Below are 25,879 nucleotides of genomic sequence, written 5' to 3'. Positions count from 1 at the left end.
GTTTCTAAAAAGATGTTTAAACCCAAAGAAATCTGTCATTTTAATCGAGACGACGATGTGTTTTATTTGGTCGCCTGTTGATGTAACTCGAAGTCGAAGAGTGAGAAGGGAAGAGGACGAATGTCACAAAACAGAACTCTATGTCGTCCTCGAACGTTTCTGTCCGAGTCTGCAGATTTTCTATTTGCAATGTTGGTTGTTTATCAGTGAGAACAACAACTCCCATGATCCCACACTACTTATGACTTTTGATGTGATTGATAGAGCATACAGTGGTGTCGCGATGATGCATCACTGTAGGCTAGCATCGCCGGACGTCAGCGTCGCCATGGTTCCCCCCATAAAAAGCCTGTGGGACCTTATTTCAGGAATTTAACTGGAAACCAATTCACAAAAAACATCACAGACTTTGAGACGAGGGATGTGTAGAACTGACTACAAACTGCACCGCTCTGTCAGAGGTAGAAATTATTCATAATTATATATGTTTATATTCTTAGTTGCTGTTATTTTTCTTGTATTGCTCTGTATAATTTAAAGGCAGCTGACAAAATATGATTGATTTTAAAGAGTTTATTTTCTGTTTTTGTTCGTGTGATTTGTTTTTCTGAAGCTAGAAAGCATTAAGTTAATTTACTGTCTTTCTACCAGTGTGTTTGTGTTTTTTACCAGTTGGAAAATGGCCGAAATAAACTAAACTAAACTAAAACACACTGTGTGTTCAATGGAAAGTCACACAGGGAGGTTTTTTTACTGGGTACATTCTGTGTCACACGGTCTCCGATAAGGCCTGTAAAGAGGTTTTCACTCTTCTGTTTTATGGACAGGGAAGCACAATAGATGTTTTTTATGAGCTTCGACATGGAAGAACAGATCCTGAGAATCTCAGTGAAACGTACCAGTAACATGTAGTCAATAACGTCGAGGCAGAAGAGCCGTCGCCTCTGCAGAGCTGTGTGACACGACACACGACCTTTAACCTTTCCGGGCCTTTTCAGCGCCGTCAGGATCTTTTTCCCCGTGCGGATGACACACACACACAGTGAAACAATGAGGCTTTGTTAATTCTCATTAGCTGATGCTTATCTTATCTGATCCTCACATTTACATTTGAGTCATTTCAGCTGACTCGTTCGTCCTGAGCAGACAGAGGATCAGTGTCGCGCTCAAGGACGCGCGCAGCAAACGTCTTCTTTTGGTTTTATCGCCCTTTGTATCGCGGCTTCCCTTTAATCCGGGAATCAGAATGGACGGAGGGCATCCACTAACCACTTATCTCCGTATCTCGTGTGTTCGAGTGTGTGTGTGTGATTCTATGTGTGTGTGTGTGTGTGTGGGTGGGTACTGTATGTCCTTCTCTTCCCCTTGTTTGTGTCCGTGTGTATTCGTCTCTATGTGTGTGTGTGTTTTTGGTTAGAAGCTCTGCGGGGGGTGACCATGGTGGAGCTGGTGAAGAAAGAGGGCAGCACACTGGGCCTCACCATCTCAGGAGGGACGGACAAGGACGGGAAGCCGCGGGTATCGAACCTGCGGCCCGGAGGACTGGCGGCCAGGTGGGTGCAACGCCAGAAGAAGAAGAAGAAGAAATACTTTATTGTTGGTATTCTGTAAATTAAGATGATCGTGTCACTGGTCTTTACACGCTTCCTTCTCGTGTCTGTGCAGGAGTGACCAGCTTAACGTTGGCGACTACATCAAGTCGGTGAACGGAATAAATCTGACCAAACTGCGGCACGAAGAGATAATCAGCTTACTGAAGAACGTGGGGGAGCGAGTTCTGCTGGAGGTGGAGTATGAACTGCCGCCTACAGGTACATTTGAGTTCAAACTCTGGATGCTTTCACGTGGTGTTCAGGGTCAGAGAGTAAATCACTCCAGTGAGGTCAGGTGCAGTCAAACATGGAACCATATTGGCAGACACGGACGTCAATATTGGATGATTCTGAAAAACCGTGGAAGGCTGCGGAAGCCCTGAGGGGCAAGGGATGATGTTTTTTTTTTCCGGTGCTCCATTCACTCATGAAGTTTCCTTTCTTTACACGACTCGACACACACAAAAATGTTTTTTTCATACGGGGAAAAAAAAATATAAGAACTTAGAAAATGGAGCGACAGAAAGGAAAAAAAAATTCTCATTTGCCCACTCAGGGCTTCCGTAGAAGACATAGGGCTAAATTAATCATTTGACTGGCAAATAAAGTTTAGCAGGTTGTGGTGAGGGGCTCTTAACTCCTGGTTAGGGTCAGAAAAACATCATGGTTTGGTTTCAAAGGGATGGAAATGACTGCAGGTCTCTTTAAAACAAAATTATAAAATCAAACTCTTTGCACACCAAGAAAGAGTCCCCAGGTGTCCCTAGAAATATCAACCATTTGGCAGCCTCATTGGCTGTGATAACACCACCTACATCTCCTCCACCTCCTGACGTGGAGCATGTGGTGTGATCGTGAGATGCCATATTTCTAAATGTAAACCGTGGATGTGTCTGTGGTTTGCAGACACGTTTACCGCTAACAACTGGGGTCTAACAACTGGGGTCGGGGATACGAGGATTTGGCAACCTCGAAATCTTTTTCAAAGAGTGACTCTGGTTTTATTCAACCTCAGACCCCGGTTTTACCACGTTAGATGTGAAATTATTGATCGAGGAGCGAGAGGGAGGCCAGAGATCAGAGGAGCAGCGGGGGTGAAGGTGTGAAGGGCCAGAATATTTTTATATCTGATGCAGAGAATTAAAGATTTATGACGAACCTAGAAACCATTTCAATGAGACGACTGGTACAGCAGAGGTCCTGATGTATATGTGGCAACAAAACAAATACAGTGTTGATCAATTCTCAAACCATTACACTGACCCTCTGGTACCTGTAGCAACCTGTCCACGCCAACCACCAAACAACTACTGAGCATTTATTTCACTGCTGATCCATTTTGGCGTAGCAATCGGAACTTGACGAGCTCGGTATCTGAGCAGCATTCAGTTATGTATTTTATTTTATTGTAATGCACTTGAAGGTGATAAAGTGTAGCTGTAGCAGCTGTAAAGGAGGTAATAGGCATCCTTAATTAAAACCTCCTCACTCCAGACTGAATACATTTGGGCATCCAGGCAGTGGCGTGCACAGACTTTTTGAAGGGCAGGGGTGAAAAGAAGGGCACTTTAGCGTGCGTTTTGGATCCCAAGAGGGCACTTTAGCGCGCGTTTTGGCTCCCAAAAGGGCAGTTTATCATGTTTTAACCAGCCAAGGGGGCAGTTTAGTGTGTTTTGGGCTCCCAAGAGGACACTTTAGTGTGCGTTTTGGCTCCCAAGAGGGCACTTTAGTACGCGTTTTGGCTCCCAAGAAGGCACTTTAGAGGACAGTTTATCATGTTTTAACCAGCCAAGAGGGCAGTTCAGTGTGTTTTGCCAACCAAGAGGGCACTTTGGCACGCTTTTTTGGCTCCCAAGAGGGCACTTTAGCGCATGTTTTGGCTCCCAGGAGGGCACTTTAGTACGCGTTTTGGCTCCCAAGAGGGCACTTTAGTACGCGTTTTGGCTCCCAAGAAGGCACTTTAGAGGACAGTTTATCATGTTTTAACCAGCCAAGAGGGCAGTTCAGTGTGTTTTGCCAACCAAGAGGGCACTTTGGCACGCATTTTTGGCTCCCAGGAGGGCACTTTAGCGCGCGTTTTTCAACAATTGGGCTACGCCCCCCCTTGTGCACATCACTGCATCCAGGTGCAAATGAAGGTAGAAATTAGTACTCCCTGTGTCGTAATTGTATAGAAGGATCATTGTTCATACTTATTTTCCTGTATTAAATGTTCATGCTTCATTGAGATGATGTCTAATGACTGGATGTAATCAAAATGTTAGATTGCACTTGACTTCAGGAGCAAGAGAAGTGAAGAACTGGAGGAAATACTTAACAGGATCAGTAAAAAATGACTTTTTTCTGCTTCTCTCTCTCTCTCTCTCTCTGGATATCTCCTCGTTCTCAAAGCACCAGACAGCAGCTCAGGGGTTATATCAAAGACAATCGACATCTGTTTGCACAAAGAGGGGAACAGCTTTGGTTTCGTCATGAGAGGTAACCGTCAGTAAAATAAGCCCATTACTGTACGAATAGTTGTGATTGACACGGCGCCACACTGGGACGGTGTCGGCACATGAAGGGGTTGCTGCTGAAGGACTGTTTCCTAAAAATTGCATCAGGTATTTTTGTATCGCCGCCATAAAGAAATGTGAAACTGTCAGTCGGTCCAATTCACTACAAACCGCGTGCACTTCGTTTCTTAAGCTTTATTTTAGGCATCATTTTTAATTGATTCCCTTCTCGCCAGGAAGCCATCGGTTTATTTTTTTATTTCTTTTCCACGGCTGGCGCGTGAAAATCACTGGAGCTGGTTGAAAAATAGGAAAACCCATTACAGCCAACAAAAGAAACTGTTGATTGAGTTTTCAGGAAAAAAAATATCCCAGCTGGAAACTGATACAACAAATACAGCGAGGATGTTTGGACCAAAATACAAAAAATAAATCAGTCCCTCGCTGTGATGGATTACCTGTCGGAAGCAAAAGTTTGGATCATTTTTGTGCTGAATCGAAACAAAAACAATGCAGGTTTCTGGTCGTGTGATCAGCTTGAACCCTTTTTTTACTCTTCTCACAGGTGGCGTCCATGAGGACTGGCACAAGTCGCGCCCCCTGGTGGTCACCTACGTCAGGCCAGGAGGTCCTGCAGACAGGTAGCACTGACGGCACACTCATGAGACTCTGAATATGTACTCCACATGTGCCAAACAAACACATTCGCACACATTTGAGCCAGTAAGAGAGATTACGTGTGAAAAGAGAAGAAATGATATCAAGAAAAACTAGCATTGGCCTCCGTTGAGTTTAAACTCACAGTAGCTCAATCGGCCAGTTCCAGTCGTGGTTCTGGAAGATTTCTCTGTGCCTCCATGCGAATAAACCCCCCCCCCCCCCCCCCAAGGAGAACAATGTCGGTCCCCGTCACCGTCACTGGTACGTTGACAGTTGTGTGTTAACTCATGGCTGCGGCCGCATGAATCATCTCGTATCCCCCCTTCGATGTTTTCATCGTGTGTCCGTCTCAGTCTTCATGTTTGAGAAAGTAATCCGTGGCATTTTCACGTAAATGTCAGCTCAGCGACTGTTTTAACTGACGGAGCGCAGCAGTGGCTCAAGCTTCTGTGAATCTGGTGCATGAATCCTGCAGGAGCAGCTGAGATGATAGAAAATCTGACTTTATATGCTCAGGTCGAAGATGAAAAAGCCTGGAAAATACCATAAAATGATCTCCAATGGAGGTAGACAGATAGAGGGCTGGAGTTTCTGGACTGGACTGCTGCTCAGATGGTTTTAGTGGCAGTTTTTTTTTTTTTCTGTTGTGAGTGTTGGGTTGATTTTGTTGCCAGCAGCCAGCATCATGTTCTCTGCAGTTTATATATTTTGATTATAGATTCCTCCCAAAAAGGGAAATGCATATTCGCTTACACCCTTTTCCCTCTTTCCCTCTTCATGGCCTCACATATCCCAAGATTCTTTGCGCGCCCGAAAAAGAAGAAAGAAAGAGAGAAACAGGCGACATCGTGTGGTGTAGATCACTGTCGCGGGCCTGGCCGGTAGAAATCATGACGTAAGGGTAAAACATCTGGTGACGCAACCAGGAAATGCTCCAAAGGCTAGACCGTCCCATTTAACAACAGCTGACGAGGTTAACAAGGTCTCTCCGAAGGACCCACCTTCAAAGACCGCAAAGGCTGAGTCCTTCGAAGGATACAGACCCTGAATTGAGACGCAGCAAATATGTTTTTGCAATTGAACACCTGAAGTCTTCAATAAGACTACAGACAGAGGGGGGCCTCATTCACATCGCCTCTCCTTAGCAGAAACACAGGGCGAAAATGCAAATTCAAAATTCAGCACAAACAAACACATAAAATGAGTATTTACATCCAATTTTTCTAACTATTTTAAAATAAAATACGTTGGATGTAGCAGTGATCTCAGCTGGCAGACTCCCCCTCATGAACACACACAGTTGGTCTCTTCCACTTCCTGTTTAAAGGAAGTACAAGAGGCCATCTTAACTTAGCGAAGACTTTTTGCTCAAGAAACAATGCGGCATGATTCTGTGAAACCCAAACAAGGTACAACAATCACATCATTGTACGCCTAATGATTCAACAGAATCAAACAAACGGGTAATAAATAATGTTGCATAAAAACAAACTGCCTTATGTCGTGAAATTGAAATGTTTGGTTTTTATTATGTCTGTAAGACATATTCTCGAGGTGTTTTTGCAATAAACAAACAGAATCTGTGCAGAACACTTGAATCTAATCAACGCAACTCTTTTTAAAAGTTGAGGCAGCTGCGTGTGAAGAAGGTAATTGTTCTTTTCTGCACATTTATCCTTCAGCAGAGCAGCTTTTTCTTCCCGTTTCTTCGACCTCAGACTCGTCTAACTCTGATTCAACGCGTACAATGAAGTTTCAGAGTGTTTTAGAAAATGCTGCTGCTGCTTGGCATCGAACAGAAAAACCATTTATTTGAATGTTTTTTTGTGTGTTTTTAACAAAACCAGCCATAAGAAGTCATTACACCGGTAACATAAAATGCATTCAGGCGAGTGACAATTCAAGGAAGAGAGTGCATAAAAGGAGAGAATAATGCAGACATTTTGGAGTGACATGTGAAACAGCTCTCTTCCACCATCAAACACAAAAACTGGAGCATCTTTTTTGGAAAAAACGCTCCAACAGCCTGAGATAATCTACGATAAGGAGCCGTGACAGAATCACACCTCTCAAGATGTTTCTTTTTTTTTTTTTGTTTCCTCTCATTTGTCGCTCATCTGTTTTGCCAAAAACACAAATCTCATCACAGCTCTTCTGTCCCAATTTTTTTTTCTCCCTTTAAACCGCATGTTTTACTCAGCTGTTTCTAACGCTGCCGAGACGGGAAGAGATTAAAAGGAAAATAAAGTGTAGCCCTCCTCTGTGATCACTCTGCGGCTTCAATCGGCCGCCGCTCGACTTTAGAACCGGGAGATGCTATTTTTACTCTCGTAGTGGAAAGAATCGCATGCAGCAGTAAAATTAGGACGCGTGCCGGAATAACTGCATGAAACCCAAGTGGTGATTTATCTGCTGAGTGAGTTGAATGAATGAATGCTGGTCGGAGATCTTTGACACGTCTGTCAGGCTTGGCTGTGTCCGTGGTTTTATTCACCCCTCACGCCTCACAGGTGCACAGACGGGGACAAGACCGAGATTAAATTCTATTTCACTATTGAGTTATTTCACCCCGCAGCTCATCTAAGCACCGCTCTGTAGAGAAAATCATCTTCAAAAATGTGGGTCAGTCCAGGGGAAGCGAATGAGATATTCACGGCGCTTTTATTTCCCATTTATATGCCAATTGCAGAAAACTTAATCCACAGCGCCACACAGTCCCAGGAGTGCCTACAATTTTCGGCATTAACCCCCCCGTGGGAATTACTCTGAACCTCTGAGAAGTGCTAGAGAGCGGTGCTGCACCGTCATTGGAGCAAAAGAGACGCGGGGAGAAGCCAGCAGGCGCTTAAAGTAGGTTAAATGTCAGCGAAGGTCCTCGAGACCTTGTTTCAACTATCATCTTGAGTTAAAGACGTCGTTAAAGGGACAGTGTGTGGCGATTTAAGTAATTTATTAACTCAAATCAACGTCTTTGTTCATAAGTAAGTCCTCATTGGTGTACAATTAGCTCTGCCAACAATCTGACTTATCCTCCTGAGCGAAGAATTACCTATCTGAACATACATAGCACGGGCAAGCTCTATGGAGGCCGCCATGTCTTTCCGGTTTTAAAAAAACTATGGACTGCCGAGAGGGACACAAAGCACTACGTGGTACTACGTAGTAAGGCTAAACGCGTTTTCACTCAGAGCTAGCTTGACTGCGGAACTGAGAGGGAACCTCTAGTTTTATAGTCTTAATAACTAACTACATCTTTACCTCATGACTTGAATCAGTAGAAATACTCGACGCTGTTGGGAAAGAGTCCATATTTTGATAAAGAGTTTCTTGTCCGTCAGGGCCACCGTAGCTTCCGGAACGTCTCCAACGTCTTCAGAACGGGAGGGGTGAGCAAAGGAGTGTTGCAGTGTAGAACCTCACAGCTAGATGGCGCTAAATACTTGATATATTACACACTGTCCCTTTAAAAGGGGAAAACCCAGCCTAAATCTGCCTCTCAATCTCTACATAACGGCCGTGGTCGGTGTGCTTTTTCATATCTCGTACGAGGACGGAAACAAAAGATTCTCGATTTGACCAGACGGCGCCGAACACGTTGGACTTTCACTCCGGCTTGCAGCTTTTTATTGGTGTAAGAAAATGAAAAAAAAACTCTCCACATTTCTCGTAGGACGTCATCCCCCCCAAAAAAAATTGTTCTCCCACATAACCTAATTCCAGCCTTGATAATAAAAGCCTTTTTTGGGTCTCAGCTTAGCTTGCATCATGTTGTGGAAAAAAAAAAAAAAAAAGCTTCAGGGCTATCAGCGGCGTACTTTACAACTTCTGGCGGGTGCGATGACAGCTCTGTATTACTCACACTCTGGCATCATGCATAAAGCATCTATCAGCCTCTTAATGCGGCCCCCTTCTTTGCATGAAAAATTTAAAACGCTGCAAATCCCATTTATTTTTTTTATTTTTTATTTTTTTGTTGAGACAAATAATTGCCTAAAATGTGTCATTAAGTGCCTCCAGAATATTACGCATCCTGTCCGTGAAAGTGCCTTTTTGTCAAACCGGGGGGAGAATGTTTGAAAATTACCATCATTTAAATTAAAGCAGATCACATGACACGATGTTTAATCTTGATATATTTTTTTTTAATCCTGTGAAGCACAGCGGTATCATCCGTCATCTTAGCGCTGTTATCTGCGCGTGTCCTCCACTTGAACTTGAGGAATGATACTGTTAGAGGAGAACGAGGGAGAGTGGTGGAGGAAGGAGAGTAGGACAGCCGGGAACTGAGTCGGGATTTAAGAGAGAGTTGGGAGAGGAAAGAGAATGTTTCTCTCTCAGGGAGAGGGAGAAGGGAAGTAAGGAAGAGAAATGAGATGCAAGAGGAAGCGACAGAAAAGGTGCAGCAGGAGGAAATGGCAGGATTTGTCTTCACACGTTACAGCGACATCGTGTTCACTACAAATTTGAACCTGAATGAATAAATGAAGGTAGAAACGTAGCGCTTAAAGAAGTTCTAAAAAGAACACGACAAATTAATGTGACTTAGACTTTTAAAGGAACAGTTCGCCCCAAAATATTAAAATGCGGTCATTAAATCTGCTCACCTCCACGCTGATGGAGAGTCAGGTCTATAAAACCTCTCTGGAGCTTCACAGCAGAACAGTGTTGCAGCGTTCTCATGAACAACTGAAGAAGACGAGGGCTGAAAATTAGAAAAACAAATACATAAAATGGCTCCGTGCAGCTCATCCGGGGTGATCTGTGGTGAATCCAGGCCCCTGGCACCCCGAGGTGTGTGCTAACCCTTTTAGCTTAGCTGCTACAGTGAAATTTAGTCTCAAAATAGGTTGTGAATATTGCATTTTGAAAATCAACTCGTGTCTCTGGGCTTTCAGAGACTTGGATCACGCCAGGCGAGCTGTATAGAGCTAGTTTATGTTTTTTTTTTTTACTGCAACTGAATCCCCAAAAAATACAATTTTTGGTGAACTGTTCTTTTAAAAGATGAAGGCAAACGAGGAAATGAAGCAGGAGGTAGATGGAAATACAAAAATCTTGACTTCTGAGGCGGTTTGTTTCATGTTTTTTCTCTCCTCACTGTATTTTAACGCGTGGTTCTGCTCTCTGTGTGCGTTCAGAGAGGGAACGCTGCGTCCCGGCGATCGTCTCCTCAGCGTGGACGGCGTCCCGCTGCACAACACCAACCACAACGACGCCCTCAGCGTGTTGGCTCAGTGCGGTCAGGAAGCCCTGTTCCAGATAGAGTATGATGTCACTATTATGGGTGAGAGACCACACACACACTGACACACACACACTCACACACACTAGACTGAGACACAAATCTAAGCTTGGGGCAGAAGTTTCTGGACTAAAATGCCACTTAAATTAAAAACTGTTTTTTTGTTGATGCTTTGGCATTTCCTGCCACCTCGGGCTGAGCCCCGCCTCTTTTCTGTGTAATTCTTCTCAATTGAACTCACCCAGAATGCTTTGCAAAGAATCCCCTGCTCGTCACGTCTGGCGGTTGTTTGCTTTTAAGGACATTTCTGCCTCGAGCTCGTTCGCTACTGAATATCTGTGAGACAGAAATGTAAAGGTACTCCGCTGCTGTCGTGTTGTTTATCCACCGGCCGTCACAGTAAGTATTGGATCAAAGTAAAGAGCTAAATGATTTCAGTGAAAATGTTTTTTTTGCTCCATCAGACACGGTAACGAACGCCTCCGGCCCGCTATTAGTGGAGATCGCCAAGTCGCCGGGAGCGACGCTGGGCATCAATCTGACGTCAGCAAATCATCGGAACAAGCAGGTCATCGTCATCGACCGAGTGAAACCTGGCAGCGTGGTGGACAGGTACACACACACACACACTCTCACACACGTCATATACAATAATGTCTGCATACGTGCATCATGTAGTCTGAGTTCAAAGCAGCAGAATGGACTCCGTGCACTGTTTAAGCAGTAGTTTCACCTCTCAGGCTTCACGTGGGCCGAACCATAGACGGGTGAACATGTCGGGGCCGCGTGCAGCCTCAGAGGAAGACCTGCACACAATACTCAGAGCTAAGAAACATGCAGAACTCAGTATATACAGTATTCTCTCGAACATATGCATCCACCCACACCGGACACACAGGCTGCATCCTGCCCTGTAACCAACACAGACAGTAGAAGAAAGGATTTCGCCTCGAGCTTCGGTCTGGCTCTAAAATATACATGAAGCACTTGAACTTTGTGTCAGCGCCGCAGCGAGCACTTGAATCACCTCAGCCGACTTGAACGGGTCGACTGTGGAGGTCCAGGTCCTGTCACTGTTCATTCCCACAGAATCTGAACTACTGTATGAAGTGCAGGGGCGCCAGGTCGGACCAGCTGTGCCGCATGCTGATCCGATCCGAGCTAATCAGGCTAACTTGTGCAGCCCTGCGTGTGTTTCTCTGACAGAAGAAGAACACAAAGTATTTCTGCAGCGCGGCCGTTTGTGCTGCAATTCCTTCTCTCGTGCTTTGTTCCTTATTGGGATCTCTCCGTGTTTTTACCAGATGTGGAGCGTTGCACGGCGGAGATCACCTGCTGTCGATAGACGGGACGTCGACGGAGCACTGCACGGTGCTGGAGGCGACGCAGCTATTAGCGAGCACGACGGAGCTGGTGAAACTAGAAATCCTCCCCTCCCATCAAACGAGGCTGGCTGGGAAGCAGCACGACACAGGTGTGTGTGTGTGTGTGTGTGTGTGTGTGTGTGTGTGCTGAAGTTCACCAACAGAACCAGAAACAGAATCGCCTTTTTTATTCCGCACATTCATCTTCCTTTCTCAGAACATTGGCGCCTTCTTCATTACCCACAATGCAACTTAGCCAGCGAGCGACATCACTGGAGGCGATTTATCAGATTTACATGCAGCTTTTTTTTCACATGCACAGTTGTGCAGAAACCCTTTTGAATGTGTAAAATCAAGATTCAAGAAACTTTATTATCAATCACATAGCGACAGTTACGAATCCGACGAGCAGGGGCGGTTCTGGGGGGGGGCCAACAGGGGCCAGTGCCCCCGTAACTCTGAGTCTGGACCCCCCTGTGGCCCCCCCGACAAGGGAGTCTGCATCAATAATACAATGACAGATTTCTTGCAATGATTTTGTTCTGAAGGGAGAGGTAGAAATAAAGTGTCTCAGCAGTTTACTACCCAATCAAAATTGCTGAAACTGTAAACACTGCTTTGTCTGAATGAGGGATTTATCTTTTTTTTCTGGGTTGTATGTGCCCCCTAACAAAAAAGCCGGCCCCAACCTGGCCCCCCTATTAAAACTGGTCTAGAACCACCACTGCCGACGAGACACACATAAAATCACACAACGGTTCAAAGCACGTGTGCAGAACTACATTTAGAGAGCAAGCATCTATGTTTCCTTGTTTAAGATGACCTGCATGTGACGATAAGGAATTCTAAAGTGGATCGTTAGGATAGATTTGTTTCGTACGTGGAGGTCGGCAGAAAAATGTTGCGCGGAACTGACACGAACGCATTCAGCTTCATTAAAACGACGAACGTGTCCCGATGACATAATTAAGAGCAAAGCTCAGCAATGATCCTCTAATCATTCACAAACGCATCACACATCTTGTCGAGCAGATGGTGTGCGTTTCAAAGTTACGTGGTTGTTGTTCTTGGCGTACACCTCGTGCCGTCCTCCGCGGCAGCTGTTGACTCCTGCTTGATTGTGTTGTGTCAGATATGAGATGAAACGGCTGCGTAGGAAATGCATTTTACACCCGTCTGCTTCTGAAGTGAGGCTGAAGTCAGGTGTGTTTGTGTGCGACGGAGACAAAAGTTTCCTTTATTCGAGTATCAGCATTTTACTTCTATATCTGGTGTGTGTGTGTGTGTGTGTGTGTGTGTGTGTGTGTATGTCTGGTCTTGAAGTTAATGAGTGTTATAATCTCTTGATGAGATTAAAGCTGTTGGCTGTCAGTCAGGTTTTCACAGCAGGCCTCCGCCATCATACAGGCTCAGAGTTTGTGTGTGTGTGTGTGTGTGTGTGTGTGTGTGTTTGTGTCTAATACATGTCTGGTTTGAACAACTCACGTTAGCAGTAGCTTGTTCCGCTCGCCGCCGTCCTGCCAGTGGAGAAGTGTCGATCTCAGAATGTGACGTAACCTGGAGGACAGTTAAGGTGGAACTACTGTCTTCCAGCAACAACAATCCACGCGAGATCTGACGTGACTTTTCCAGCTTTTTATTTTAGTATTGTTTCTTATATGAGGCTCCTTTTTCAACTTCAAGGTCAATATTTGTTTTTCGCTAACGACAAAACAACATATTATCCTGCATTTATATGGAACTAAGCTTTAGGAGCGTTCCACCTTAACTGTCCTCCAGGTTAAGTCACATTCTGAGATCGACACTTCTCCACTGGCAGGACGGCGGCGAGCGGAACAAGCTACTGCTAACGTGAGTTGTTCAAAAACCTTCTTTTTAGTAAACTCTGTGCACACAAACAATGTTCTCAATGCTCGTGTTCATGTGTAGAGACCCTGGTGATACTACGAGCAAAGTTTCATGTTGTGTCGAGCCTTCTTAGTGTTTTAAAAATAGAGATTTTGATGCTATCGTAAAAGTGCCCGTAGCACTCCCATTGAAAATGAGTTTGACCCCAAAATGAAAATACGGTAAATCTTAAAAGTGCCTCTTTCGTTGTAATTATGCTTTTACACGAAGGTTTGACTCATATACATTCACAAAAAAAGCCTAGGTTGCTTTTTGGCTAGATTTTCACTTTAAGTCTTCAAAAGATTCACGTGTGGACAGCTCCTGTATTTCGCCCAGTGAAGTCTAACCTACCGATGTCTGAAGTTGAGGAGGCGACGGTCGATCATCTGAGCATCAACGAGCCCTGAGAGCTGGAGGCACTGAAACCTCGAGGATAAGTTCACCCAAAACTGAAAATGAAGTCATCACCTCCTCACCTCCACACTGATGGAAAGTCGGGTGAAGTTTCGTAGCTCATAAAACATTTCCGGGGCCTCACAGCAAAACGGCGTTGCAGCATTCACCCAAACAACTGAACTCGATGGTTATTTACACCCTGAGGTGTGGATTAGGTTCATGCACCCACATCAGACTCGCTGTGCGCTATTAGCTTAGCGGTTGCCGCGACCCTATGATTTTAAAAATCTGGTGTAAATAACGTCTTTTGAAATCGATTCAGAACTTCCTGGGCTTCCGTAGACATCGATTAAATTGGAACGAGCTCTGTGGAGCCATGTTATGTTTGTTTTTTCCAGTTAATTTAAGTTTTTTTCTTCATCGTTCAAGGAGAATGATGCAGCGCCGTTTGCTGTGAAGCTCCAGAATACTTTGTGGATGACGACATTAACTCTGACCTTCCAGCGACAGATAATGGCTACAATTTCCATTTTGTGGGTGAACTTATCCTTTAAAAACAAACGTGCAAATAGAGAAAACACAAGAAAACATGTTGACTACACGAGCACATTCACAAGTAGAGAAACAAATGGCCAAGACAGTAAGGAGGTGCACTTTTAGCGTAATGTACAGTGTGTATTTAAACTCACCTTCCGGTCATTTCGGATTACCGGGGATCCAGAATCAGGGCGGTGTACAAACCACAACACAGATTCTGTTTCATTCTGGATTAAGCACGAAGTATGTAAGTCGCCCCCACGCAGTCTTAGCCAACCGCAGAGAGGAGAAAACAACACTGATCCCAGTTGTCTTCGCGGAATTGAGATTGAGGAATATTTTGCACGCTACATCAACTTTGTGCTTAATTAGTGTGAGTGTTTCTTCACCCGTGGCCAAGTGACGGCTTATTTCATCTGCGGGAGAATTAGTGGCAGTGGATTTCCAGCAGGAGACGCCGACGATTCCAGCGCAGGTTAGCGCTGCACAGCTGACGGGTGCACACACACACACGCACGAACTGTGATCGTGCTGCCAGTTATTGTACTGTAGTCAGTCAGACATGAATGAGCTTTCACACGCCGGTGGGGAAAAAAAAAAAAAAAGTCTGTTTGTGTGTGTCGTCTTTTTTAAAGTTTCGTTTTCCTCTGACCTGATTAGAGGCTGGTGAGAGAGGTGGGGAGAGGCGGGATTAGCAGCGGAGGCTGATAGACACAAAATAAAGACGAATTCAACGCTAAAAATAGAGAAAACAGCAGGAAGCAGGAGAGCTGAAAAGACACGCGACAGATGAACGAGAGCTGAGTGACGGCGAGTGTAACGGCAGGACGGCATTTAATTAAAGTCATTACACCTCTCAGAGGCTGTCAGGCGCCGCCTGCAGCCTGACGCCTCCTTTCTTCTCCTTCTCCATCTTCTTCTCCTTCTTCTCTTTTCTTCTCAAAAGCTGTGAACAAAGTCGTCCGGCTCGTTACACTGAGGAAGCTAAGCTAACAAAAAAGCAAATGACAACAGCACAGTTGAAATAAAACCCGCCGACAGCAGCCGGCAGAAAAGAAACTGAGGTTCCCTCAATGCAGCCGACGATGGAGAGTCTCCAGGGTCGCTTATAAAGGGGGCAGGTTTAATAAGAAGTTAATAAATGAGACGCGGGGGGACGTTACTACTTTTCATTTTCTCTCCCACGGCACAATCGGCAAATCACTCTGATGGGAAGCGCTATATTTGAGCTTTCTGGAGGAAGAAGGTTGAGGGCTTTTAAATCACATTGTTACAACGGTACAGATCTCATCAGCTGATGACCGTCAACTGTCAGCAATCCTCCAACACTCTCCTCCATCGCTCCCCTCCATCACTCTCCTCCCTCCTGTTCTCTCATCCCGTCCTCGTCTCTCTATCCGTCTCCTCTCTTTTGTTCCTGTCGCCTCTGTCGTTTCTCTCCTGCCCTTTTGTTCCCTTTCTATCTAATCTAAGCGACAAAGAACGAGAAAGTCTGAGAAGCTACACATGTGAACTGACCACACACACACACACACACACACACACACACACACTCTGGAAAGGTCGCCATCTCATCTTCTATCTCCTTCATTTGTCTCTGGGAAGCAAAATGTATTCTTTCCTGCTTGTAATCAAGAGTGAGTGTGTGTGTGTGCGTGTGTGTGTGTGTGTGGGAGAGAACACAGCTCATTAGGACACTGATGGCCTTGTTGGAGACCTTGCGGCCAGCCTGCCGCTGCTGTATTAATAGACACTAGACACTTGATTAAAGGTTGTGTAGTTGTGTGTGTGTGTGTGTGTGTGCGCGTGATTTATCGTTGATTTTCAGTGTGTGTCCACTGCAGCACAGATTACTGTTAGTGAGTTTGGACGTGAGTGTGTGTGTGTGTGTGTGTTCGTCTCTCATCTATGTGAGGTGTGTGTTTGTCGTGTGCGTCCTGTCTCTGCGTGTCACTTCCTGTCAGCAGATCCGTCTCTCTGCTGCGCCTCTCGCTGGACGTAATGACTGTATTTGTTGACTCGGGGAGGATGAGAGGAGAAACAAAGTGTTACCACATTCCTCCGCTCTCACCCCGAGGCGGCCCGACGCCGACGCTCCTCAGACCTCCTGCCAGCAGAGCGAGTGTAGAGAAGATGACTCGCATCACGTGGAGGAAACAAAAAGCTCTGCTGGGTGGATGCGGCGGCGGCGGCGCAGGGCAGCTTAGGATCAACCTCAGAGTTGAGATAAGTGTGTGTGTGTGTGTGCGTGCAGAGGAATTACACATGAAGCTGTGCAGGTTGTCAATCCTCAGCCGCGACTGTGATGCCGACGCTCTCGGTGGGTGAAGAGGTTCCCTCTGACATCTGAGGAGGAAGTGACACGATGAGCAGATGGCGCCGGCGTTTCTTTGTTTGTGTTTTGTCAGGCTGATATTTCGCCGTCGCCGTGCTGATGCTCTCTTTAACTGACGACACAACGAGATGATTCAGTGATATGTTAATGAGCCACAGAATCCCTGTCGGTATTTTGGGAAAAACGCCGGCAGGTGTTTGTTAGATTACTGACACCTCGCTTGATTTGACGACGACTTCCTGCTGCTCAGTTCACGGATAGAAAGAAACCAAATACTCGAGGACAATTTTGAGATTCTTATTCTTGAATATATAAATTTATTTTGCTACTACTACTTCATAACAACTGTGAGTTAATCTGACTTTCACCGACTTTCATCTGTGTGTGTTTCAGTGAAGGTTCAGAAGTCGGACCACCCCCACTCCTGGGACCCCTGTGTGAACTACTGTCACCCTGCCAACTCCACCCTCCTCAACACAAGCGCCACCCTCAACAAGTCATGGACGGCGTCGAACAACAACACCATCAACGACTACTGCAAGTGTAAGACACATTCGTTTCTTCGATCCTCTCTCCTTTGTGTCGCAGTAAGTTCAGCATCTTTCCCTTCCCGCTCTTCTCTGCAGCTCTGGTATCGGCCAGCTTCTCTCCCGGTTCCACGACTACATCCGGCCCCAGCAGCCAGAGCTCCAGCACCCTGCCCCGGCCCACAGTCCCCATGAGTCCACGGAACTCGCTGCTCAAACGGCGCCAGAGGAAGAAAGAGCACAAAAGCTCCTGTGAGAGTCATTCGTCTGTCTGACTGTGCACTTATTAAATGTTTCCCAAAGAGAAATTAATCATCAAAAACATCTGTGTGTCTGTGTGTGTGTGTTCAGTGTCTCTAGCGTCCAGCTCCGTGGGTCCGGGCGGTCAGGTGGTTCACGTAGAGACCAGCGAGGTCGTCCTAACCGGCGACCCGCTCAACGGCTTCGGCGTCCAGCTGCAGGGAGGAATATTCGCCACCGAAACGCTGTCGGCTCCCCCGCTTATCAGATTCATAGAGCCCGACAGCTCTGCAGAGAGGTGAGCACACACACACACACACACACACACACCTCCGTCTGCGACTGCACTCTACGTGATATCTGTGTGTTTATAGGCGAGGAAACACCGACACATGAAAAGTAAACAACTGTGGAAGTTAATAGTTGAAAAGTTAAAATATCGACCCAGGGAGTAATTAGTTTTATAATGATTTTTGTTGTTGTTTCAATAAACTAATAGGCAATTTAAATTCAAAGTAGGCATGTTATTTGATCAGGCTATTATTTTTTTGTTATTATTAAAGCGTGTGTGTGGGAGTGTATGTGTGTGTGTGTGTGTGTGTGTGTGTGTGTGTGAGTCTGGTGTTGGCGGTGTATTAACAGCTCTGCTTTGTGTGATGTGTGATGAACATTTTTAAGCATTTAATATGTATGGACATGAGTGTAGGTGGGGTTTTCAAAGTGTGTGTGTGTGTGAGTGTGTGTGTGTGGTCAAACTCCCCTGTGGGTGTGTCTTTAGTTGCACTTTAATTCATGCGTGTGTGTTCCCTTAACTTAATTTAAGTCACTGTATGAATTCTCATTAGTATGTGCACTTTGTGTGTGTGTGTGTGTGTGTGTGTGTGTGTGTGTGTGCTGACGGATGTTCCCGTTGTATTAACAGCCTCTCTAAGTGCTGGGTGTGATTGTGCACCCTGAGGCCACACTCCCCTCTCCATTAGCGCCCACGCTAACAACACTAATTAGCTAGATGCCCCCCCCCCCCCCCCCCCCTCCTCGCCCACGCTGGAAGAATCGATAAGTAGCTTCCTTTTTCCAGCTTGACAGGCTGAATCCAAATAAACGCTTTCACACCACTCTGGATTACACTTAACCACGACTTAGAGCCTTTTAACAGCGCACGTCCTGTCGAGCGGAGGACAGACGAGGACGTCCTCTCCCCTCCTGCGTTAGCGCTGCTGGACGCTTTCTATACATGTTGTTCAGTGAATCTCCGTAAAAAAGTTAAAAACCTCATTATGCTGCTAATTTCATTCGGCTCATTAGCCTCTGAATGAAAATGTCACAGTTCAATATGACCACTTTGGCAGCGAGCGGCTTCAGATCACGTCAGTACACGCAAACAAACACCGGAAAGCTTCTGTGGGATTTCTTAAAGCCCATCGTAACACCAGACGCACATCGTTGAAGCTTCTTGTAGCGATGCACGGCTAAAATGTGAGAGTTTGGTGACAGAGCGGGAAATACTGTAGCACCCAGACACTCATCTGTGGTCACTCAGGGGAATAAAGGAAGGAGTGGAGAGCATTTTAACTACTGAACAGAAGAAAGAATGGAAAAAATACACCAAATGAAACAGAAGAAAGAAAGAAAGAAAGATATTTACTGTTAAGTCGTGGACAACGAAGGGTTTAATCCTCTGGAGGAAATATAAACTGTGTGCGCCGGGTTCAGACTAGTGACTGCATGAAGGTGAGGCCCAGTTAAAGTGAGACAAATCACCTCATCTTCTCGTGTCAGGAGTCCCCTTGGTGCAGAAGGGGATAACTAATGTTGTCATGTCGACCTTTGACCCAAGTTACTGCAGTTAAAATCACACAGTTTTTAACCGTGCAGACTGAGGTGGAGCACAGATGATGATACATTCCACCGCGCCGTGATATTTCTGCTGAGGTTGTGGTGGTATTTTGAAGTCGTGTTCAGCAGTTTGAAGAGCTCGGTCGAAGATGACGTAGATTAAACTACGAGTGCAGCGACGAAGCGTGAACTGTGATATGCTGAACCTGATGCCACAGGCAGGGCATGTGAGCGGAGCGCAGAGCGAGCGGGGAGCGGAGCGTGCGAAATATAGTCGGAGCGCAGAGCGGGTTTTAATCCAAAGGCCAGAGCGATGGTTCCGTTTCGCTCCAGTTCTGTTCCGATACCGCTCTCCACGAGTCTAGGGCATGCACAAGTCCACACAGACTCACGTGTGCCTTCAAGCCTACATCGGAGGTCATTCGTTGAGAGATGGAGTTTGTGAAATATTTCGAAAAGCAAGCAGACAGGTCATATAGGTGCAACGTCAGGAATTGCTCCCTCTTTTAAATTTGAGCGAGCGTGGAGCGATTTCACCGGAGCTGAATGAAATTTTAGGTGAGCAGAGAGCGGTTTTTGAGCGGAGCGGTCTGGTATGAATTTGAGCGATGGAGCGAAGGAGCGAACACCGACGTTAGCTCCACTCACATGCTCTTTCCACCGCACCATAATCTTTCTGCTGAGGTTGTGGTGTTATTTTAAAGTCGTGTTCAGCAGTTTGAAGAGCTCGGTCGAAGAAGACGTAGATTGAACTACGAGTGCAGCGACTAAGTGTGAACCGTGATATGTTTTACCTGATGCCACAGGTAGCACCGCGCTACAGTGGGACACCTTCACGCTTTACACTGGAAAGTAACGACACATGTCAACCGCGAGTGGATTAACAGTAACGGACATTAAACATTTCACTACCAGGCGCCACAGGAGCAAATGTTGGTCACCAAGATGTTCTGGGTAAAACCAAATCCCATAACTCATGAGACTAACATTTAGTGAGTTGCATTAAATCTTTTGTTACGTTGTCGTCTTGGACGGTATTTGTCCGGGAGGGTTTTGTTTTATAGATGCTGTTAGCAAAATATTGTTCTGCTGTTGGATTATTTGCCAGTGGCTCATTTTTAAGCGGGTAATCAGCGTTATTTTCAATCAGTACATTTACATGCACAGCTTAGTCGGATTACAGCCATAGCTCGACTATGCTACTCAACCAGACAACTGCAATTGTCCGAGTATACATGCCTGAGAGAAAATCAAATTATTGGCCGGAGCATGTCATACTCCGGTACGATAGGTGGCGCTGTACCCATTTCAACTAGTGGTAACAGAGCCACCTCCGGCTGACCGCTTTACGTCACCAGCAGCAACAAACTGCCTCGGCATTCCAGAAAGATGGCGTAAGAAGAGCGAGACGAAGCTACATCTTTGTACATTTCGTATATGGTGTACATGATAATTACACAAACTAGATGCACAATGGCGCTCTTGCTTGCGGTTATTTCAGAGGAAAGGCACCACCGTCGCCGTCCTTCTACTTCCGGCTCACGGTCCCGGGAAAAAAATCTCGAGCCTGCGCAGAACGCAGAAATCCGATCCGATCTAATGGAAAGTATACATGCAGGAGTAATATGACTATCAATCGAATAATCTAGGTGTTTTAATCCGACTATGAGAAATCCAATCCGGTCTGATTTTAGTCGGACTAAGGTGTATACATACATCTTAAAAATCCGATCATAGTCGGACTAACCCAGTAATTCGGTTTTCTCGATTGTCATGTAAACACACTAAATAAGACTTGGCTTTTTCTTTCTTTAACAGATGTCAGCGTTGAGGAAAATGCTACTCTGGTGCTCAAATGTTTGCAAAAAAGTTCCCTCTAGGATTCCCGTACGGTAGATAAAACATGATGAAGTGCCCTCTAGACTCCCGTCATTTTAGACAATCACAACCTACATGTACCATAAATGCATCACAACTTCAGACGGCCTAAATCTGGTCTAAATCTTCGTTTATTCGATTTTGACACACAGTTGGTTGTTGCAGTTTTTCTGATGTGAGCTTTGTTACACGCTCAAGAAAAGAAAATCAGGAGCGACTTGAAACGCAGTCGAACTTTCCGCGTATCATTCGAGGGGCTTCACCTCCAAAACTGAACAACACAGAATGACTCCTCCATGAAATACCTTTTCTTTGTGCCAAGGTATTAACATGATTCACTGCTTAATAATCGGCGCTAATGTGCTTAAATCTCACTGATTTAATGCAGTGAGGATCCAGGTTCCGGCTCTTCCAGATGGCGAATATGTCTGGAAACACAAATCTTTAATATCCAAACAGCAGCACTGAAAAAGCTACAGTCACTAAAAATAATGTTTCACAGCGGGGAGTCTGAGGCTCCTTCTGGTGTCATCTGTCTTTGTACAAATGAATTAAAGAGGAAATAAAACCACCCTGGCAGGAGGCTGATGATTAGTACACCTACACGCTTGAATTTTTCTTTCCCCCTTTGGGAGCGTTTTAACCCTGCAGGTAATCAAATCTAAATAGCTACATAATCATGTCTTATTTCAGGGGATATGACGTGACAGTCGAGGAAAAAGTGTCTGGATGTTTCCCCTATCAGCTACGTAGAACTGTGTGTCTGATTCAGACTGAAATAACCGGAGAATCTCAGGACTTCATAATTGAACGCCTCCATCAATGACTTCATGAACCCTGACGTAAGAAGATTTTGGCTTTGATAAAACGAAATCTTACCCTCAAAACTGATTGTAGCTCACTCAGAAATGTATTTTAATTTAGCCAAACCTAATTTTAACCCTAACGCCCAAGTTCCAATCCAGAAAACCTGACTGAAAATCAACCTGTAATCTTTCTCATGGCCAGCAGGGGGCGACTCTAGTATAATCCAATTGTATGTAAGCTTATGAAAATAAAGATCCAACTTCTCACTTGATTTATTACCTCCGCAAACAGTTTCAAAATGATTTTTGGATCTCAGTCACTAGTTTTAAATCTTCTTCAACACAGCACAATGTTCGTTTTTTAGATTATGGTCCCGTTTAGAGTAAACCAGGTGAGAGAGCTTGTTATGTGCTGGGTCATGGCAACCAGGTTCTCAATCAGATCCGATCACGACGTTCTCCCCGGCTCCACCCTCTCGTCCAAAAACGGTCGATTGTCCTAAGAGTAAACGTAAAGTAAATATCCAGTGTTTCCGATCTCTTCTGACATCACCGTGGTAACCTCTGTCGTAGGTGTGGCCTGCTGCAGGTTGGAGACCGCCTGCTGTCAATCAACGGAATCCCCACAGAGGACGGAACACTGGAGGAGGCCAATCAGCTGCTCCGAGACGCGGCGCTGACCAATAAGGTCACGCTGGAGATCGAATTCGACGTAGCAGGTTTGTGACGCCACGCTCTCCGTCATGTGAATATCAACAGGTGTTCTCTCATCTCATCCACGAACTGTTACACTCTGTTCAGTCGCCAGTTTAGTTGGAGTTTTAACAAATGGGCACATTAGCACGGACAGGACGAACGGGTCAAACTGTGCTGCTGAGAGCTTCAGACTCACTGCAGGCAGGATAATTACAGCTCTTCACCGCAGGGCCGCGCTCCCATCTGCATGCTTTTAACCCCATGAATGTGTAATAACCCTGCTGATAGCCCAGCAGTTCAGAGCTGCGTGTTACCGTCCTTCACTCTGATGTCTGTGCTGAAAACGGGTCTCATGCTGCTGCATCCTGATAACGTTTTTTTTTAGTTTTATCCATCCAAGATGTTGAAGGGTGAAATAGAGAAGATATTACTGTATTTTTCACTAAGTGTTTATGTGTTAAAGATGGCAATATTATATATAAAGAATTGGGCAGCTTAAGAATAACCGCTAACTGAGCTAACTGTAGGTGCTGTTAGCTCATTAGCTCAGATAGCCATGCTTCCATGGTTTGGACTTGGGCTAGCAGGTTAGCATGCTAACTGGAACACAATACACAGATGTCATGGTGTTTGCTATACTGGAAAAAAAAATGCTATTTTTCACAATCTGTTGACGACATGGGTTATTTTTTTTTTTACATCTGCAGACTAAAACTTTGTAGGACGGAGCTCTCTTCTGCATTCAGTATTTTTTGCCTCATACATTTTGAACGATCTGAGAGGGAACTTGTCTCGGTCTCGTCGTTCTGTTCGAGGTACTTTAAAAGTCCCTTATAGAGTTTTGTTGTTAACAAAAGTTTAACATCAGTGATGTTCAGCAGTGTTTACCGTGTATCCTTGAGCTCGAGCACACGTGTCGAACGCAGCGCCTTATAAAACATTTGCAGCGCTGAATTTGTAACTATTTTGAAACATACATTGTTTATACCGGTGTTAACTCGCTTCCAGTCACTGTAGCTCATCTAGATGTGTTACCACCACCTGTAGATCAGTGGGACGGTTGCTGTGTCTCAATTCAGGGTCTGCATCCTTCCAAGGACTCGGCCTTTGCACTCTTCAAAGACGAGTCCTTCAGAGAGACCTTGTTCACCACGCCAGCCGTTGTTAAATGTGACGGTCTAGCCTTCGGAGCATTTCCTGGTTGCGTCACCAGATGTTTTACCCTTACGTCACGATTTCTGCCGCCCAGATGTCGCCATTTGCTCAATTTCTTTCTTCTTTTTCGGGTGTGCAAAGAATCTTGGGATATGTGAGGCCATGAGGGATAGTAGCGGTGCATCCTCCGAAAACAGGGAAAAGAAGGAGCATTTGGAGGAGCCTTCAGATTGGGACAGCCTTTGCGTGGCATTATTAAGTAATTGGCCTTCAAATGCTCTTCAAAAGGATGCAGACACTGAATTGAGACACAGCATGTGCGTCAGTAGTGTGGTAGGACGCTCTGTCACATCCGAATCTGCCTGCACCAGATAAACATGCTGCTACCAGAGGTTGAAAACTACTCACTGACTCAAAGGAAAAGGTTTGCATGTTATAAAACAGTCTATATCTAGCTTCTAAATGTAATTATTTTTACACCAAGAGATGAGAATAAACACAACATTTATTTGTGTATAATGAGCTTAATAATGTGGCTTTATCCATTCAGTAAGACACGATGAGGACCTGTTGAAGACATAGTTAAGGACTGTACTGCATTAATAGCAATAAACCTCTATAAAAATCAATATATCTGTATTGATTTGATCCATATTCAATAGTTAAGTTTTGTGCAAACTATTAAAATCAACTTATGAGCACTCTGTGTGACTGTGAGGATTTGATTTCACTTGGTTTCAGCAGTGGAGTACATTCGGTTTTCTCCACTGTATTTTTTTTTTCAATTGTCTTTCATAATGTTGCATCATTAAATGAGTTTTTATAGCGAGAAAAGTTAGCATTTAGCCCGCAAACAGAGAGAAATGATTTCTTGCCCCGTCATTAACCCCAGACGCTGATGCGGCCTCATGCCCGGGTGTAATATCAGAACTGATTTCAGAATTCAAACTTTCCCACTGTCAAATCTTTGACATCGTCGGGTCAGATTATCTGGAGTCTCTCTGCTCGGCTCTGCAGGAGAGAAATAAAATGTTGTGCAGAGTCGGTGGGCAGAAGTGACGAGCTGATCCCAAAACAGCTTGTTCGAAAAGTCTTGAGTGCTCTGCTCAGCTCTGCTCTCTGTGTTTACGCCGGGATGAGGATGAGAGGTCGCTGTTCGCCCCCCGGAGGAGAGCATTACAGAGGAGATAAGAGCAAGAGCTAAATGTCTTGTAATTACAAGTGTTAAGCGGGATGAAAAAAAAATTATTTGTTGCTTTTTCTGCATGTGTTTAACAATATGTGTGTGTGTGTGTGTGTTACAGAGTCAGTGGTGCCTAGCAGCGGTACTTTCCACGTGAAACTGCCGAAGAAAAGAGGAGTGGAGCTCGGTCTCACCATCAGTGGTAGGAAACACTCAAACATTCGTTCACATGATCTACTTCTTGTTTTTACACGGCTGCCGGCAGCAGGTTTAAATGTCAGGAGACCACCCTGCGCTTCTTCACACACACACACACACACACACACACACACACACGCATGCATCTCTCAGGGTTACTGCAGCCTCCAGGAAACATAAACATTGTTTATAGAATGGTACAGATACCAGGACGTAGTCTGTTTCACATTCTGATCACGCTAACCACGAGCCACTGGTGTTTAAATCTGAGGCCAAAAGTATGTGGACAGCAGCCGTGTACATCTGTAGGTATCTGAGACTGTTTTTCATGGTTCGATCCAGGGTTGCACGCTGTCATGGTATAACTTCTTCTACATTCGAAGATGTGAAAACACATTTAAATAATACTGATATGGTAGAACTCAGTAGCGTAGACAAGCAGACGCAATACGGTGAAAGGGAGATATCACTGCAACCCTAGTTTGGTCATTGCAATTAAAGATAGATCTCAATAGCAAAGCATACATTGATAATTTCCAACAGCACCGTTCTTCCAGTTTTGTGCCAACTTTTGTGAAAACGTGCTCCATAAATAATCACAGTAGATTTCCCAGTTCTGGTGGCCAGTGTGATTTATGGTGATGCATGTTTCTGCACACTACGGATCTGTTGAGACTTCACATTTCTTTATGTCACAGCTTTATGTTTCTTCAGGTTCAGTTGTGGCAACAGTCTGCTTAGGTTTATGCACAAAAAACAGCTGGGTAGGTTCAGGAAAAGGTCACGTTTTGGCCGTTCTATTGCCGATATATGTCGTTTGAACTTTGTCTGACACATAAAATGTTGAGA

The 25,879-nt window shown here is 45.1% G+C and overlaps 1 protein-coding gene across 12 annotated transcripts in view; it reads left to right on the top strand.

Moving 5' to 3' along the window:
• Positions 1-25,879, top strand: part of LOC115582983 (glutamate receptor-interacting protein 2-like) — a 295,747-nt gene that overhangs the window by 251,499 nt on the left and 18,369 nt on the right. For 7 of the 12 annotated variants that reach the window (XM_030419289.1, XM_030419286.1, XM_030419293.1 and 4 more), the window contains 12 exons: positions 1,418-1,553; positions 1,666-1,811; positions 3,984-4,070; positions 4,653-4,728; positions 9,886-10,031; positions 10,454-10,601; positions 11,294-11,463; positions 16,905-17,054; positions 17,138-17,290; positions 17,390-17,576; positions 22,372-22,517; positions 24,954-25,034. In XM_030419289.1, the coding sequence (XP_030275149.1) occupies positions 1,418-1,553; positions 1,666-1,811; positions 3,984-4,070; positions 4,653-4,728; positions 9,886-10,031; positions 10,454-10,601; positions 11,294-11,463; positions 16,905-17,054; positions 17,138-17,290; positions 17,390-17,576; positions 22,372-22,517; positions 24,954-25,034 (1,626 nt within the window). The remainder of the gene's footprint in view (positions 1-1,417; positions 1,554-1,665; positions 1,812-3,983; positions 4,071-4,652; positions 4,729-9,885; positions 10,032-10,453; positions 10,602-11,293; positions 11,464-16,904; positions 17,055-17,137; positions 17,291-17,389; positions 17,577-22,371; positions 22,518-24,953; positions 25,035-25,879) is intronic. The other 5 variants (XM_030419292.1, XM_030419287.1, XM_030419291.1 and 2 more) reach the window with 1 other exon arrangement.

Source organism: Sparus aurata, chromosome 6 (genome assembly GCF_900880675.1).
Source record: "Sparus aurata chromosome 6, fSpaAur1.1, whole genome shotgun sequence".
NCBI classification, from domain to species: domain Eukaryota; kingdom Metazoa; phylum Chordata; class Actinopteri; order Spariformes; family Sparidae; genus Sparus; species Sparus aurata.
Note: the sequence above shows the minus strand (reverse complement) of the source record. Positions and strands in the feature narration are given on the sequence as shown.